Source organism: Rhinopithecus roxellana, chromosome 9 (assembly GCF_007565055.1).
Source record: "Rhinopithecus roxellana isolate Shanxi Qingling chromosome 9, ASM756505v1, whole genome shotgun sequence".
NCBI lineage: Eukaryota > Metazoa > Chordata > Mammalia > Primates > Cercopithecidae > Rhinopithecus > Rhinopithecus roxellana.
Window position 1 is genome coordinate 77,339,139 of NC_044557.1, and position 18,400 is coordinate 77,357,538.

An 18,400-nucleotide genomic window follows, 5' to 3' on the forward strand; every position below is an offset into this window, starting at 1 on the left:
AAAGTTGGTTATAATTTTAAGGGCATTTAAATTTTTAATTTATTTTTCAGCATAGAAAATGCTTCCAACTTTATATCTTTTTGGCAGCATTTCTCCCTTTAAAAACTTGTTATATTCTATAGGTATTTCAAATTAGAAACAAAGCTTTTACGATTTCAAAACACAGCTGCTGGGACTACCACCTTGGAGAGTAGAGCACAAATGGTAACCAAAATATAATAAGTAAGACACCTTACTTCTCCAAGGATTTTCTCATAGATTTCCTCGGTGATTATAAAAATATTGATTACGTGCAAAGAAAACTGTTTCTGTTTTGTCAACTGCTATCTATAAGCCATTTACTAACGATGAATTTGAGGTCCTGCTATAAAGTCATGTGATTAGAAAATTAACGGAAAATTCTAAACTGCAGTTTTGCTGTTTTTAAACAATTCAATTAATTACATACATTGAGCTCTCTTCATCACACATACAGAAACATGAATACTCATATCTGATTACAAGGATCCTATACTTAGAAACGTTTCTAAAAGACAAGAAAAAAAATTCTGGGTACTATAATGAAGGAAAACATGATGCTAAGAAATTAAGAACCAGATAGTAACTGATTGGAAAAATAAGAAAAGCTTTATAAAATAGGACTTTGAGTGAGCACTTGAAGAATGTGTAAGATAGCACAGGCAAAAAAATGCTAAGATATAACATTCTAGGAGGAAGAAACAACAGAACTAAGTAGTCATGGAAAATCAGATACATTTGAAGCCAACTATGTGGGACAATTTGTCACCACACAAAATATGAAGGGAAGATTGGGGATATTTTGAAGCATTTTGAATGCCAACACTGAGTATTTTTTGTATAAGTAGGCGACAGGAAAGCTCTGCTGGTGTTAAAGTTGGAAAAACACATTATTGTAGATGTTATAGATGGAAACTGTGGATGAGAAGGAGAAAAATCGGCAGCTTGTAAAACTGACATCACAATTTTCTAAAAATGTGTAAATAAACGATTATCTAAGATAATACCCATGCAAATGCAGAGGAGAGAACTACTCTTATCTCTTCTACATCTCTTCATAATTGAAATATCTCTTTTATCCCTAAAGTTTTCATTCAGAGATTACTGCAATGCTAGGAAAATCATGAAACAGTAAATATTTGAGGTTGTAACATGCATGCTAGAGAAAGATTTTAGTAATATATTATCATTAAAATAACATATGTATATGTGCATACATATCACTTAGTTAAAAATATAATATGAAATCACGTGTATGTCTTTATTTTAAATTTTAATAGACTTCATTTCCTAGAGAATTTTCAGGTTTATAAAATAATCACAGAGAGTACAGAGGGTTCCCAAACACAACCCCTCTCTCCCTAATATAACACAGTTGCTCCCATTATTAATATTACTTTATTAGCATGGTACTTTTTTCAATGAATGAATTAATATTAAAATATTTAATTAATTAAAGTTCATAGTTTACATTAGGGTTCACTCTTTGTGTTCTATGGGTTTTGACAAATACATAGTGTCATTATTCACTATTACAGTATCAGACAGAATAGATTCACTGCCTTTATATGTCCCCTGTGCACCCTCTATTCATCCCTCACTTCATCCCCCTGAACTCCTGACAACCAGTGACTGTTTTTTTTTTCCTGTCTCTGTAGTTTTGTCTTTTCAGAATGTCTTATAGTTGAAATTTTACCTAGGAGCATAATTGTTGGTAAACCCATGTTTAGTTAAAAAAAAAGAAAAACAAACTGTCACCAGCTGGTGTGAGTGTAAATTAGTTCATCCACTGTGGAAAGCAGTTTTGCAATTTCTCAAAGAACTTAGAACTACCATTCAACCCAGCAATACCATTATTGGGTATATACCCAAAGGAAAATAAATCATTCCACCTTAAAGACACATGCACAGGTATGTTCACTGCAGCACTATTCACAATAGCAAAGACATGGAATCAACCAAAATGTTCATTAGTGATAGACTGGATAAAGAAAATATGGTACATATATACCATGAAATACTCTGCAGCCACAAAGAACAATGAGTTCATGTCCTTTGCAGCCATATAGATGAAGCTGGAGGCGATGATCCTAAGCAAACTAACAGGAATAGAAAACCAAATTCGAAGTGTTCTCACTTACAAGTGGGGACTAAACATTGAGTACACATGGACAGAAAGAAGGCAACAACAGACACTGGGGCCTACTTGAGGTTGGAGGGTGAGAGAAGGGTGAGAATCAAAAAACTACTTACTGGACATAATGCATATTACCTGGGTGACAAAATATAATCTGTACACTTTAAATCCCTGTGACATACAATCTACCTGTATAACAACCTGTATGTACACCCCAAAACTAAAAGTTTAAAAATAATAAATTAAATTAAATTAAATTAAAAAGCTGTCAGAATGTCTTCCAAAGTGGCTTTATTATTTTGCATTCCCACCAGCAGTACATGAGCATTCCTGTTCTTTCTCTTTCTCGGCAGCATTTTGTGTTGTCAGAGCTTTAGACTTTAGCTATTTTAATAGCCATGTAATCGTTTCTGGTTGTCATATTAATTTGAAGTTCCCTAATTACATATGATAATGAGCTTTGTTTATATGTCTATTTGCCATCTCATATATCTTCTTTGGTGACAATTCTGTTTTGATGTTTTGCCTATTGTGTAACTGAGTTGTTTGTTTTCTTATTGTTAAATTGTAAGCAATTTTTCCATATTTAACACACGGAATATATTTTTATTAGATATGTAATTTGAACATTTTTTTCCAATCTGTGGCATGTTCTTTCTTTGTCTTCACAGTGCTTTTTACAGAGCAGATGTTTTAATTTTAATGAAGTATGACTTATCTTTTTTTATTGATTATACTTTTGATGTTTTTTTTTTTTTTTATTATACTTTAAGTTCTAGGGTACATGTGCATAACGTGCAGGTTTGTTACATATGTATACTTATGCCATGTTGGTGTGCTGCACCCATCAACTCGTCAGCACCCATCAATTCATCATTTATACCATGTATAACTCCCCAATGCAATCCCTCCCTCCTCCCCCCTCCCCCCTCCCCATGATAGGCCCCAGTGCCTGATGTTCCCCTTCCCGAGTCCAAGTGATCTCATTGTTCAGTTCCCACCTATGAGTGAGAACATGCGGTGTTTGGTTTTCTGTTCTTCTGATAGTTTGCTAAGAATGATGGTTTCCAGCTGCATCCATGTCCCTACAAAGGACGCAAACTCATCCTTTTTTATGGCTGCATAGTATTCCATGGTGTATATGGGCCACATTTTCTTAATCCAGTCTGTCACAGATGGACATTTGGGTTGATTCCAAGTCTTTGCTATTGTGAATAGTGCCGCAATAAACATACGTGTACATGTGTCTTTGTAGTAGAATAATTTATAATCCTTTGGGTATATACCCAGTAGTGGGATGGCTGGGTCATATGGTACATCTAGTTCTAGATCCTTGAGGAATTGCCATACTGTTTTCCATAATGGTTGAACTAGTTTACAATCCCACCAACAGTGTAAAAGTGTTCCTATTTCTCCACATCCTCTCCAACACCTGTTGTTTCCTGACTTCTTAATGATTGCCATTCTAACTGGTGTGAGATGGTATCTCATTGTGGTTTTGATTTGCATTTCTCTGATGGCGAGTGATGATGAGCATTTTTTCATGTGTCTGTTGGCTGTATGAATATCTTCTTTTGAGAAATGTCTGTTCATATCCTTTGCCCACTTTTTGATGGGGTTGTTTGTTTTTTTCTCGTATATTTGTTTGAGTTCTTTGTAGATTCTGGATATTAGCCCTTTGTCAGATGAGTAGGTTGCAAAAATTTTCTCCCATTCTGTAGGTTGCCTGTTCACTCTGATGGTAGTTTCTTTTGCTGTGCAAAAGCTCTTTAGTTTAATGAGATCCCATTTGTCAATTTTGGCTTTTGCTGCCGTTGCTTTTGGTGTTTTAGACATGAAGTCCTTGCCCATGCCTATGTCCTGAATGGTACTACCTAGATTTTCTTCTAGGGTTTTTATGGTATTAGGTCTAACATTTAAGTCTCTAATCCATCTTGAATTAATCTTCATATAAGGGGTAAGGAAAGGATCCAGTTTCAGCTTTCTACTTATGGCTAGCCAATTTTCCCAGCACCATTTATTAAATAGGGAATCCTTTCCCCATTTCTTGTTTCTCTCAGGTTTGTCAAAGATCAGATGGCTGTAGATGTGCGGTATTATTTCTGAGGACTCTGTTCTGTTCCATTGGTCTATAGCTCTGTTTTGGTACCAGTACCATGCTGTTTTGGTTACTGTAGCCTTGTAGTATAGTTTGAAGTCAGGTAGCGTGACGCCTCCAGCTTTGTCCTTTTGACTTAGGATTGTCTTGGCAATGCGGGCTCTTTTTTGGTTCCATATGAACTTTAAAGCAGTTTTTTCCAATTCTGTGAAGAAACTCATTGGTAGCTTGATGGGGATGGCATTGAATCTTTAAATAACCTTGGGCAGTATGGCCATTTTCACGATATTGATTCTTCCTATCCATGAGCATGGTATGTTCCTCCATTTGTTTGTGTCCTCTTTGATTTCACTGAGCAGTGGTTTGTAGTTCTCCTTGAAGAGGTCCTTTACATCCCTTGTAAGCTGGATTCCTAGGTATTTTATTCTCTTTGAAGCAATTGTGAATGGAAGTTCATTCCTGATTTGGCTCTCTGCTTGTCTGTTACTGGTGTATAAGAATGCTTGTGATTTTTGCACATTAATTTTGTATCCTGAGACTTTGCTGAAGTTGCTTATCAGCTTAAGGAGATTTTGGGCTGAGACGATGGGGTTTTCTAAATATACAATCATGTCATCTGCAAACAGGGACAATTTGACTGCTTCTTTTCCTAACTGGATACCCTTGATTTCTTTCTCTTGCCTGATTGCCCTAGCCAGAACTTCCAACACTATGTTGAATAGGAGTGGTGAGAGAGGGCATCCCTGTCTTGTGCCAGTTTTCAAAGGGAATTTTTCCAGTTTTTGCCCATTCAGTATGATATTAGCTGTGGGTTTGTCATAAATAGCTCTTATTATTTTGAGGTACGTTCCATCAATACCGAATTTATTGAGCGTTTTTAGCATGAAGGGCTGTGGAATTTTGTCAAAAGCCTTTTCTGCATCTATTGAGACAATCATGTGGTTCTTGTCTTTGGTTCTGTTTATATGCTGGATTACATTTATTGATTTGCGAATGTTGAACGAGCCTTGCATCCCAGGGATGAAGCCCACTTGATCATGGTGGATAAGCTTTTTGATGTGCTGCTGAATCCGGTTTGCCAGTATTTTATTGAGAATTTTTGCATCAATGTTCATCAGGGATATTGGTCTAAAATTCTCTTTTTTTGTTGTGTCTCTGCCAGGCTTTGGTATCAGGATGATGTTGGCCTCATAAAATGAGTTAGGGAGGATTCCCTCTTTTTCTATTGATTGGAATAGTTTCAGAAGGAATGGTACCAGCTCCTCCTTGTACCTCTGGTAGAATTCAGCTGTGAATCCATCTGGTCCTGGATTTTTTTTGGTGGGTAGGCTATTAATTGTTGCCTCAATTTCAGAGCCTGCTATTGGTCTATTCAGGGATTCAACTTCTTCCTGGTTTAGCCTTGGGAGAGTGTAAGTGTCCAGGAAATTATCCATTTCTTCTAGATTTTCTAGTTGATTTGCGTAGAGGCGTTTATAGTATTCTCTGATGGTAGTTTGTATTTCTGTGGGGTCAGTGGTGATATCCCCTTTATCATTTTTTTTTTTTTTTTTTTTTTTTTATTTTTATTTTTTTAATTATACTTTAAGTTCTAGGGTACATGTGCATAACGTGCAGGTTTGTTACACATGTATACTTATGCCATGTTGGTGTGCTGCACCCATCAACTCGTCAGCACCCATCAATTCATCATTTATATCATGTATAACTCCCCAATGTAATCCCTCCCTCCTCCCCCCTCCCCCCTCCCCATGATAGGCCCCAGTGTGTGATGTTCCCCTTCCCGAGTCCAAGTGATCTCATTGTTCAGTTCCCACCTATGAGTGAGAACATGCGGTGTTTGGTTTTCTGTTCTTGCGATAGTTTGCTAAGAATGATGGTTTCCAGCTGCATCCATGTCCCTACAAAGGACGCAAACTCATCCTTTTTTATGGCTGCATAGTATTCCATGGTGTATATGTGCCACATTTTCTTAATCCAGTCTGTCACAGATGGACATTTGGGTTGATTCCAAGTCTTTGCTATTGTGAATAGTGCCGCAATAAACATACGTGTGCATGTGTCTTTGTAGTAGAATAATTTATAATCCTTTGGGTATATACCCAGTAGTGGGATGGCTGGGTCATATGGTACATCTAGTTCTAGATCCTTGAGGAATTGCCATACTGTTTTCCATAATGGTTGAACTAGTTTACAATCCCATCAACAGTGTAAAAGTGTTCCTATTTCTCCACATCCTCTCCAACACCTGTTGTTTCCTGACTTCTTAATGATTGCCATTCTAACTGGTGTGAGATGGTATCTCATTGTGGTTTTGATTTGCATTTCTCTGATGGCGAGTGACGATGAGCATTTTTTCATGTGTCTGTTGGCTGTATGAATATCTTCTTTTGAGAAATGTCTGTTCATATCCTTTCCCCACTTTTTGATGGGGTTGTTTGTTTTTTTCTCGTATATTTGTTTGAGTTCTTTGTAGATTCTGGATATTAGCCCTTTGTCAGATGAGTAGGTTGCAAAAATTTTCTCCCATTCTGTAGGTTGCCTGTTCACTCTGATGGTAGTTTCTTTTGCTGTGCAAAAGCTCTTTAGTTTAATTAGATCCCATTTGTCAATTTTTGCTTTTGCTGCTGTTGCTTTTGGTGTTTTAGACATGAAGTCCTTACCCATGCCTATGTCCTGAATGGTACTACCTAGATTTTCTTCTAGGGTTTTTATGGTATTAGGTCTAACATTTAAGTCTCTAATCCATCTTGAATTAATCTTCGTATAAGGGGTAAGGAAAGGATCCAGTTTCAGCTTTCTACTTATGGCTAGCCAATTTTCCCAGCACCATTTATTAAATAGGGAATCCTTTCCCCATTTCTTGTTTCTCTCAGGTTTGTCAAAGATCAGATGGCTGTAGATGTGTGGTATTATTTCTGAGGACTCTGTTCTGTTCCATTGATCTATATCTCTGTTTTGGTACCAGTACCATGCTGTTTTGGTGACTGTAGCCTTGTAGTATAGTTTGAAGTCAGGTAGCGTGACGCCTCCAGCTTTGTCCTTTTGACTTAGGATTGTCTTGGCAATGCGGGCTCTTTTTTGGTTCCATATGAACTTTAAAGCAGTTTTTTCCAATTCTGTGAAGAAACTCATTGGTAGCTTGATGGGGATGGCATTGAATCTATAAATTACCTTGGGGAGTATGGCCATTTTCACGATATTGATTCTTCCTATCCATGAGCATGGTATGTTCTTCCATTTGCTTGTGTCCTCTTTTATTTCACTGAGCAGTGGTTTGTAGTTCTCCTTGAAGAGGTCCTTTACATCCCTTGTAAGCTGGATTCCTAGGTATTTGATTCTCTTTGAAGCAATTGTGAATGGAAGTTCATTCCTGATTTGGCTCTCTGCTTGTCTGTTACTGGTGTATAAGAATGCTTGTGATTTTTGCACATTAATTTTGTATCCTGAGACTTTGCTGAAGTTGCTTATCAGCTTAAGGAGATTTTGGGCTGAGACGATGGGGTTTTCTAAATATACAATCATGTCATCTGCAAACAGGGACAATTTGACTGCTTCTTTTCCTAACTGGATACCCTTGATTTCTTTCTCTTGCCTGATTGCCCTAGCCAGAACTTCCAACACTATGTTGAATAGGAGTGGTGAGAGAGGGCATCCCTGTCTTGTGCCAGTTTTCAAAGGGAATTTTTCCAGTTTTTGCCCATTCAGTATGATATTAGCTGTGGGTTTGTCATAAATGGCTCTTATTATTTTGAGATACGTTCCATCAATACCGAATTTATTGAGCGTTTTTAGCATGAAGGGCTGTTGAATTTTGTCAAAAGCCTTTTCTGCATCTATTGAGACAATCATGTGGTTCTTGTCTTTGGTTCTGTTTATATGCTGGATTACGTTTATTGATTTGCGAATGTTGAACCAGCCTTGCATCCCAGGGATGAAGCCCACTTGATCATGGTGGATAAGCTTTTTGATGTGCTGCTGAATCCGGTTTGCCAGTATTTTATTGAGAATTTTTGCATCAATGTTCATCAGGGATATTGGTCTAAAATTCTCTTTTTTTGTTGTGTCTCTGCCAGGCTTTGGTATCAGGATGATGTTGGCCTCATAAAATGAGTTAGGGAGGATTCCCTCTTTTTCTATTGATTGGAATAGTTTCAGAAGGAATGGTACCAGCTCCTCCTTGTACCTCTGGTAGAATTCAGCTGTGAATCCATCTGGTCCTGGACTTTTTTTGGTGGGTAGGCTATTAATTGTTGCCTCAATTTCAGAGCCTGCTATTGGTCTATTCAGGGATTCAACTTCTTCCTGGTTTAGCCTTGGGAGAGTGTAAGTGTCCAGGAAATTATCCATTTCTTCTAGATTTTCTAGTTGATTTGCGTAGAGGCGTTTATAGTATTCTCTGATGGTAGTTTGTATTTCTGTGGGGTCAGTGGTGATATCCCCTTTATCATTTTTTATTGCATCTATTTGATTCCTCTCTCTTTTCTTCTTTATTAGCCTTGCTAGCGGTCTGTCAATTTTGTTGATCTTTTCAAAAAACCAACTCCTGGATTCATTGATTTTTTGGAGGGTTTTTTGTGTCTCTATCTCCTTCAGTTCGGCTCTGATCTTAGTTATTTCTTGCCTCCTGCTAGCTTTTGAATGTGTTTGCTCTTGCCTCTCTAGTTCTTTTAATTGTGATGTTAGAGTGTCAATTTTAGATCTTTCCTGCTTTCTCTTGTGGGCATTTAGTGCTATAAATTTCCCTCTACACACTGCTTTAAATGTGTCCCAGAGATTCTGGTATGTTGTATCTTTGTTCTCATTGGTTTCAAAGAACATCTTTATTTCCGCTTTCATTTCGTCATGTACCCAGTAGTCATTCAGGAGCAGATTGTTCAGTTTCCATGTAGTTGAGCGGTTTTGATTGATTTTCTTAGTCCTGAGTTCTAGTTTGATTGCACTGTGGTCTGAGAGACAGTTTGTTATAATTTCTGTTCTTTTACATTTGCTGAGGAGTGCTTTACTTCCAATTATGTGGTCAATTTTGGAATAAGTGCGATGTGGTGCTGAGAAGAATGTATATTCTGTTGATTTGGGGTGGAGAGTTCTATAGATGTCTATTAGGTCCGCTTGGTGCAGAGATGAGTTCAATTCCTGGATATCCTTGTTAACTTTCTGTCTCGTTGATCTGTCTAATGTTGACAGCGGAGTGTTGAAGTCTCCCATTATTATTGTATGGGAGTCTAAGTCTCTTTGTAAGTCCCTAAGGACTTGCTTTATGAATCTGGGTGCTCCTGTATTGGGTGCATATATATTTAGGAGAGTTAGCTCTTCCTGTTGAATTGATCCCTTTACCATTATGTAATGGCCTTCTTTGTCTCTTTTGATCTTTGATGGTTTAAAGTCTGTTTTATCAGAGACAAGGATTGCAACCCCTGCTTTTTTTTGTTCTCCATTTGCTTGGTAGATCTTCCTCCATCCCTTTATTTTGAGCCTATGTATGTCTCTGCATGTGAGATGGGTCTCCTGAATACAGCAGATTGATGGGTCTTGACTCTTTATCCAGTTTGCCAGTCTGTGTCTTTTAATTGGAGCATTTAGTCCATTAACATTTAAGGTTAATATTGTTATGTGTGAACTTGATCCTGCCATTATGATATTAACTGGTTATTTTGCTCGTTAGTTGATGCAGTTTCTTCCTAGCCTCGATGGTCTTTACATTTTGGCATGTTTTTGCGATGGCTGGTACCGGTTGTTCCTTTCCATGTTTAGGGCTTCCTTCAGGGTCTCTTGTAAGGCAGGCCTGGTGGTGACAAAATCTCTAAGCATTTGCTTATCTGTAAAGGATTTTATTTCTCCTTCACTGATGAAACTTAGTTTGGCTGGATATGAAATTCTGGGTTTAAAATTCTTTTCTTTAAGAATGTTGAATATTGGCCCCCACTCTCTTCTGGCTTGTAGAGTTTCTGCCGAGAGATCTGCTGTTAGTCTGATGGGCTTCCCTTTGTGGGTAACCCGACCTTTCTCTCTGGCTGCCCTTAAGATTTTTTCCTTCATTTCAACTTTGGTGAATCTGGCAATTATGTGTCTTGGAGTTGCTCTTCTGGAGGAGTATCTTTGTGGCGTTCTCTGTATTTCCTGAATTTGAATGTTGGCCTGCCCTACTAGGTTGGGGAAGTTCTCCTGGATGATTTCCTGAAGAGTGTTTTCCAACTTGGTTCCATTTTCCCCCTCACTTTCAGGCACCCCAATCAGGCGTAGATTTGGTCTTTTTACGTAATCCCATACTTCTTGCAGGCTTTGCTCATTTCTTTTTCTTCTTTTTTCTTTTGGTTTCTCTTCTCGCTTCATTTCATTCATTTGATCTTCAATCGCTGATACTCTTTCTTCCAGTTGATCGAGTCGGTTACTGAAGCTTGTGCATTTGTCACGTATTTCTCGTGTCATGGTTTTCATCTCTGTCATTTCGTTTATGATCTTCTCTGCATTAATTAGTCTAGCTGTCAATTCTTCCACTCTTTTTTCAAGATTTTTAGTTTCTTTGCGCTGGGTACGTAATTCCTCCTTTAGCTCTGATAAGTTTGATGGACTGAAGCCTTCTTCTCTCCTCTCGTCCAAGTCATTCTCTGACCAGCTTTGATCCGTTGCTGGTGATGGGCTGCGCTCCTTTGCAGGGGGAGATGCGCTCTTATTTTTTGAATTTCCAGCTTTTCTGCCCTGCTTCTTCCCCATCTTTGTGGTTTTATCTGTCTCTGGTCTTTGATGGTGGTGACGTACTGATGCGCTTTTGGTATAGGTGTCCTTCCTGTTTGATAGTTTTCCTTCTGACAGTCAGAAGGACTGTCTGTTGGTCTGTTGGAGATTTCTTGAGGTCCACTCCAGACCCTGTTTGCCTGGGTATCAGCAGCAGAGGTTGCCGAAGATAGAATATTGCTGAACAGCGAGTGTACCTGTCTGATTCTTCCTTTGGAAGTTTCCTCTCAGGGGTGTACTCCACCCTGTGAGGTGTGGGGTGTCAGACTGCCCCTAGTGGGGGATTTCTCCCAGCTAGGCTACTCAGGGGTCAGGGACACACCTGAGCAGGCAGTCTGTCCGTTCTCAGATCTCAGCCTCCGCGTTGGGAGATCCACGGCTCTCCCCAAAGCTGTCAGACAGAGTCGTTCGCGTCTGCACCGGCTCCCTGCTACTTTCCCCTGTTGGTCTTCAGCTGTGCGCTGTCCCCAGAGGTGGAGACTACAGAGACAAGCAGGCTTCCTTGAGCTGCTGTGAGCTCCACCCAGTTCGAGCTTCCCAGCGGCTTTGTTTACCTACTTAAGCCTCAGCAATGGCGGGCGCCCCTCCCCCAGCCTCGCTGCTGCCTTGAGGATAGATCGCGGCAGACTGCTGTGTTAGCAGTGAGGGAGGCTCCGTGGGCGTGGGACCCTCACGGCCAGGCGTGGGATATATTCTCCTGGTGTGCCTCTTTGCTTAAAGCGCCATATTGGGGTGGGAGTTACCCGATTTTCCAGGTGTTGTGTGTCTCAGTTCCCCTGGCTAGGAAAACGGATTCCCTTCCCCCTTGCACTTCCAGGTGAGGCGATGCCTTGCCCTGCTTCAGCTCTCGCTGGTCAGGCTGCAGCAGCTGACCAGCACTGATTGTCCGGCACTCCCTAGTGAGATGGCCCCAGTACCTCAGTTGAAAATGCAGAAATCACCGGTCTTCTGTGTTGCTCCCGCTGGGAGTTGGAGACTGGAGCTGTTCCTATTCGGCCATCTTGCTCCGCCCCCCCCCCCCATACTTTTGATGTTTTATGAACGAACTGAAATTTCACTTGGATAGGGGCACCAGGAGAACTTGCCATGAGTTCTTTTGACTTTTCAGGGGCAGAGACTGGTAATTATATCCAAAAACCAGTGTGACTTTCATAAATGGAGGCAGTAATTCACTGAGTAATCACAATCTAATGTTCCTTTGAGATGATAAGGGCCCAAGAAAAGATATAACTGTTAATTTAAGCCCTGACTAAAAGTACATTGCTTTGTAACAAATTGATTTATCTTTTGTCTGTTATTTTTATTCCTTTACAAGCTTTCCATGTTTTATTCTTTGGGGTGGTTTCCATATCTTATATGAGAATAATTTTTGTATTACATTTTTGAAATACATACAAACTTCTTTTTCCCCCTTTGAAACAGATGAGTCTACAAATGCTTCCACTTCTGCTTCTGAAACCGACCTTGACCTGAAACTGATCCACTCTCCTTTTAAAAGTCCCCCAATTTATACCTCTACTTGAAGATTTCTTTGCTCCAGATCCATGTTTCTAATCTGTATGCCTGAAAGAATTACTAGCACATTCCCAAATGCACTGAGCTTTATCATACTTTTGCACAATCCTTTTTATGTTTGTACCTAGGAAGCTCAATAACGCTAGGTAGAAATTATAAAACCAAGCAGATTCATTATCATTAATCTCAAAAGGGCACTCAAACTTACTTAGCAAGGCAACATTTCTACATCAAGCTTGCGTTCCCACTCCTGGTAAAAAACTATTTTTCACTTTTCTCTCAGTCTTAAACTTTCTCTCCCACCCATCCTCATCTTATACACACATTTTCATTTGATGGCCTTGCTAGATGCAGCATTACTAACGTAAAAGTATTAAACTTGAGCTTTCTCACCTTCCCATCACAAAGTATGTAGGCCTAGCAGTATCTCTTCTCCACTTCTCTATCTTCCCTTCTATTAGATTGAAAATAATTCCACACTACCTGTCTCTGGGATCCCATTTATTTTCTCCTACAAAATTATGTTTCTTTACCTCTACCCTCTCTTTCAATGCCACCATAGATTTCTCTCTATAGAATTACTTACATCAACCAATAAACATGCTTTGATCTCTTGATTCTCTGAAAATAAAGTCTCTTGATTTCCTAATGACTACATAAATGTCCCATTATTTCCCTGGTTTATATAACTTGATGTCACCAAACTGTAAACTATCTGAACTGCCTTTATTCACTCTTCAGCATTTTTAAGTTGATTTTCAACCTCTGTCATTCCACTGAAATCACTCTTGTCAACAACCTTCATGTTGTCAAATTCAAAAGACAGTCTTCTGTCCTCCATGCTCAATTTTTCAATAGCCCCTGTTTGCCCTTTAAAAGACTTCTTCTTTTGCTTCAGTTACCCTTTTAGGTATTGTCATATTCCTCTGGTCCCTCATGAGCAGGATTTGGCAGCTCCTTGTATTCTATCAGTTTGCCAAACAGATATTTGAGATGACATTACAACTTCTCTTGTCTTTCTACTTATTTAAAGTGATGTTATCTACATATAATTTTTTAAAGAAAATGATGTTTAACATTTTTTATAATATGTATATGCCTATGGTTCCCTCATATCTCTGAATTTCAATTATGTTCAACTAATCACTTAACATATCTGCCTAGAAATCTCTAAATATTCTAAAATGTACAACTTCAAAACTGAACTCTCAATTTTTCTCCAGAAATTTCTGGATGTTCACACTTTATTAAACATTATAATTTACTCCATCTTCATGTTGTTCAAACCCTGAAAATTGAGTCTCATCCTTAATTATTTCATTTTTCTTACTCTCCACATCAAATTTTCATGGGATATTAAAGCTTTCATCTTCAAAAGATATCTTGAATCTGTCTCGTTCTCTGCCAACCGCCATAGTCCAAATCTCCACTGTCTTTCACCCAGGCTACTGAAGAAGGCTAACTAAAATTTAGGTTTTCTTCAATCACTGAGCTAAAATAGAAAGCCTGATCTACTGAACATGTAAATTGGATCAGGTCACTTACAAATCTTTACAACTTCCCTTCACAGGCAGGTGAGCTAAATGAGTAAGGAAGCCTATGTGTACACGTGACAAGCCAGGGAGATCCTGCCCAGCCTAGAGAGAGAAGTTGTTAATTGGTTCTGAGCAGATGTTACTCTAAAAAGTATGCAGGTTTAAGTTGCCAAATATAATAAGAGAATACCAAAATGTGTGTGTGTGTGTTTGTATAATTTTCTGAGTTTTAAATGTTGCCTCCATTAAAAAAAAAAAAAAAAACTATGTATTTAAAACAAAGCATATCTTCAGTCCATATTAGGCTGAATGGCTGCCGATTTACTTTCTCTGCCGCAAATATTTGGTTTCTTTTTATTTCCTCTACTTCATTCTATTCTTTTCTCCTATTTACGCTCTATAATTGAGTTTCACTGAACTCTATTTTGTGAAACAGGTCATCAAGCACTTTCTTTTCAGGCTATTCCTTCCGGCTGGTGGAACACATATATTCTTCCAATATCCATGGGAATAGGACCTTCTTAAATTATGTGGGTACACACCTTGAGACATCTTTATTCTCTGTCATAGAATCTTACTATTTTCTTTTGGACTTCTGAGTAGTTTTCTAAATTTGTGATTACATCTGAATGGCTTGAAATCTATTGCACTTGAAGGTAATTTAGCTCATTATATTACTATCACATTTTATTATTTTTGAGTTGATTTCTAGTAAATCATTAATCTAATTTGCAAGTCGTTGGACCAAGTAAATATTAATGTCATCAGTAATATTGTACATGCTATTTTGTAATAGCAGGTTGTATTAATAGAGTACTTATTTTGTCAAAAGCTCTGTGATTACTATGAAGCATAAGTTATCTTATGTGATCTTCTCCTCAACCAAATAAGATATACATTATTATTCTCAATTTTAGAACTGAGAAAACTAACTCTTGCAGAAGACAAGATAATTTATTTCAGGGATATAATCTGAATGAAATTTGTTTGACTTTAAAGCATAATACGTTATAATATAGTGATTAAAACGTCAGGTTTTGGAGTCTGCAAGTAAAGAGTTCAAATCCCAGTTCCATCAAATTATTAGCCAGGTAAACAAACTTCAGTTTTCTCATTTAAAATATAGGGATAAAATAGTAAGTGCTTATAAGATTTTATAAGAAATAAAAAATACTTGGAAAAAAGAAATATTTAATTGCTTATCACTTTGTGGTCTATAAGATATAATCATTAGTCATTAAGACTCAAATATTTAGTTGATTTTAATAAAATTAGTAAAATAGGTAAAAGTCTGACCAGTCCCCAAATCTTTTGAATTTCTCTTTAGTGTGTTTCTTCAAACACTATTATCTGTATTAAGTTTTGAGAGTGGTTAAAGTTACGTAAACATTTTAGAAAATTACAATTGTGTTTGTGTGGAAACTGTATTATTGTTTTCCACTCCAAGTATAGCAAAATGTAACCTTAAGTTATTCTGAAAGATTCATGGGGAAAATTTATTATAGGTCTATATTCTAAGAACTATTTTTTTTTCTTCATAGGGATATTCTTTAGAGTATCATTTGTGCTTTATACAAATAATATGAATAAGTAAAAATAAAAAATATGTGGTATCTGTAACTATAAACATTAGCATCAATAATTGAAAAATAAAAATTTTCAATTTTCAATAAAATTGAAAAAATAGGTATTTGTGAGTTTTCGTGAGATTATTATTTAATGTTTTGATAGGCTTTTTGTAATCTTTTATTTGTAAAATATAGAGAACTAAGGAAAATTCAAGTTTATTTAAAAGCATTATTTGATAGTTATGTAAATTAATGGCTGCCACAGTATATTACATAAATTCTCTAGGTTGTCTGTTAACTTAATTTTAAATTAATAAATTAATACTAATTTATGACGGACATAAAAATTCTACTCCAGTTAGAATTACACAATACAAATAAGGTGTTTATAGAACATCTGCTGGAAGGTTTTACAGGCATTGCCTCATTTGAAACTCACTATTATATGTGGTAAATATGATTTACATGTTGCAGAAGAAGAAACTCAGGCAAACAGGATAGAACAACTTACCCAATATCAGACAACTAATAAGTAGCAAAATTGGAACTCAAAGTTAGGTCTTTAAAATCTAAATCCCATGATTTTTCACTTACTACATGATGAGAAATTAATCATTTAAACTAATAAAAGTGTTCTAATAAAGTTAATGTATTACTTAACTAATCCCTTTAAAATAATTAAATATTATTAATACTAATACATTGATAAAATGCAGTTTGATGACACCAAAACTTCATCTCTATATCATTAGCTATTTTAAACATTTAAATTAAAATAAACCTTGACAAGATAAATAATGAAGTCAATATTTTAAAATATTACCTAAAATCTGATCCGATTCTCTTCCCATTTTCTGGTTCTCCTGGGTCTGGGCATAAATTGGAAGCTGTTTTAATACCTCCCTCATTTACTGCAACAGCAGGGGAAAAAAGAAAAAAGAAACAAAATATATGTGATTAGAAAGTTGATGATATTAATTTTAAAATATACATAAAATGCATTCTTATATTTTGTCACTATAATCACTATCATTTAAGCATTTGTTCAACTACAATTTTATAAACCAATAAAGTAGGCTAAATCATTTTATGAACTAATAAGAAAATAAATTTGCTGTTCATATTCAATAACTTGTACTAGTCTGCATATTAACACATTAATATTTATCACTTTTGTTTTTAGTTTCCATCAAATTGGAAAATCTCTGGAAACACATTCTCAGGGTATCAGTGTCCAGAGCTTTCATTAATCATTGGCAACAAAGAAGTCAACCACCAGCTATGATAGTGTTATTTGGATGCTTGTTATTTCTGAAGGTGTAATAAAAAATATGTATGAAAAGAGTTCAGAGTTCTAACACTTCTTATTTGGTATATGATAAAGCAATTTGATCTCCCAGCATTAAAATACAACAGTGGTGCAAATTACTAGGTACTCCTTTAAATTATTACATAATGGTGTAAACCAAAACAATAGCTTTACCCTCAAGCAACTTCCACGAATACAATTTATTTAGCTTTTTTACACATTTCAGCAGCTTCTTCAAAACAGAAAGTCAAAGATGTATTACTATCTTCAGTGAATGTTACCACATTGGATAACTAAATCCCCAAGTTAGATTTTTATTATTCAATCAGATAGTAATGAAATTTTGAGTGATAGTGTTTAATAAATTCAATCTTAAAGTGAACTGGAGGATAAATTCTGTTATTTTACTTTTTATCAATTTACCTGCTCTTTTTAAGAAAAAAACAGTGCCTAAGCAGAAATTCCAGAGAGAAAAAAATTCTAAACCATCCAATGCTTGTTCTCCTACACTGTGAACTGAAAACACAGGTAGATCTTTCTTAAAAGAATAAAGATGACTACTTCTACCTCTAGATATTCTAATGCAATAAATCTAGGGTAGGCCTCTGGCATCATTTTTTTGGGGAGTTTTTGGTTTTTATTTTAAAGAGTCTTGCTTTGTCATCCATGCTGGCATGCAGCAGCACAATCATAGCTCACTGTAGCTTTGGACTCCTGAACTTAAGCCATCCTCTTGCCTTGGTCATCCAAGGTGCCAAAGTGCTGGGGTTGTAGGTGTGAGTCATTTTAAAATTAATACTAATTCTCAAGGTAATTCTAATATAAAGTCAAAATTGAGAACCCCTGGACTGCTGAATATAATTTAATTTATTTAATTCAAATTGATTCATCAGATAAGAAGATAGCTATCAGATGCCAGCTCAACAGTTATGGTTGTGGTAAAGTTGTCATTTTCTAAATTAAACATAGGATTTTTCATGTGCTTCCGTCACTCTGAGAAAATAATTTTCTTAGTATTACCAATGATGTCCTTCTTGCCAACTGCATTACAGTTCACTAATTCATATCATAGGATATTTGTGCTTTTCTGATTCTCTAACTTGCTATACAATCTCTCTTTACCTTTCTGGGTTTTTTGGCCAGTCTTACTTTTGCTGATTCTACTACAGCAGACAAATTCAAAGGCATCAGTTTGCAACTCTCTATATTTGAATTTCCCTACTGCCTTGACAGAATGACCTGTTTGCTCATGACTTCTAATCTTTTTGAAGTTCCTTTCTCAGTTTTTCAATGGCCTATTTGATTATCTACCAGAATTTCCTTTGTCATCTAATCTATCCTCTCAAATTCAACCTAATCACTTTGATGCTTTTGTGACTTCATTTTCATCCATCTCCAATACATCTTGAATACCAGAGGAGGACTAAACTTTCTAAAACACAGTTTTTATTACTGCTCAAACCTCCACTTATTCTAGATTTTCTA

General features: G+C 36.7%; 1 protein-coding gene across 3 annotated transcripts in view; it reads right to left on the reverse strand.

Moving 5' to 3' along the window:
- Positions 1-18,400, reverse strand: part of CSMD3 (CUB and Sushi multiple domains 3) — a 1,308,251-nt gene that overhangs the window by 764,344 nt on the left and 525,507 nt on the right. For all 3 annotated transcript variants that reach the window (XM_030937706.1, XM_030937708.1, XM_030937707.1), the window contains one exon: positions 16,430-16,517. In XM_030937706.1, the coding sequence (XP_030793566.1) occupies positions 16,430-16,517 (88 nt within the window). The remainder of the gene's footprint in view (positions 1-16,429; positions 16,518-18,400) is intronic.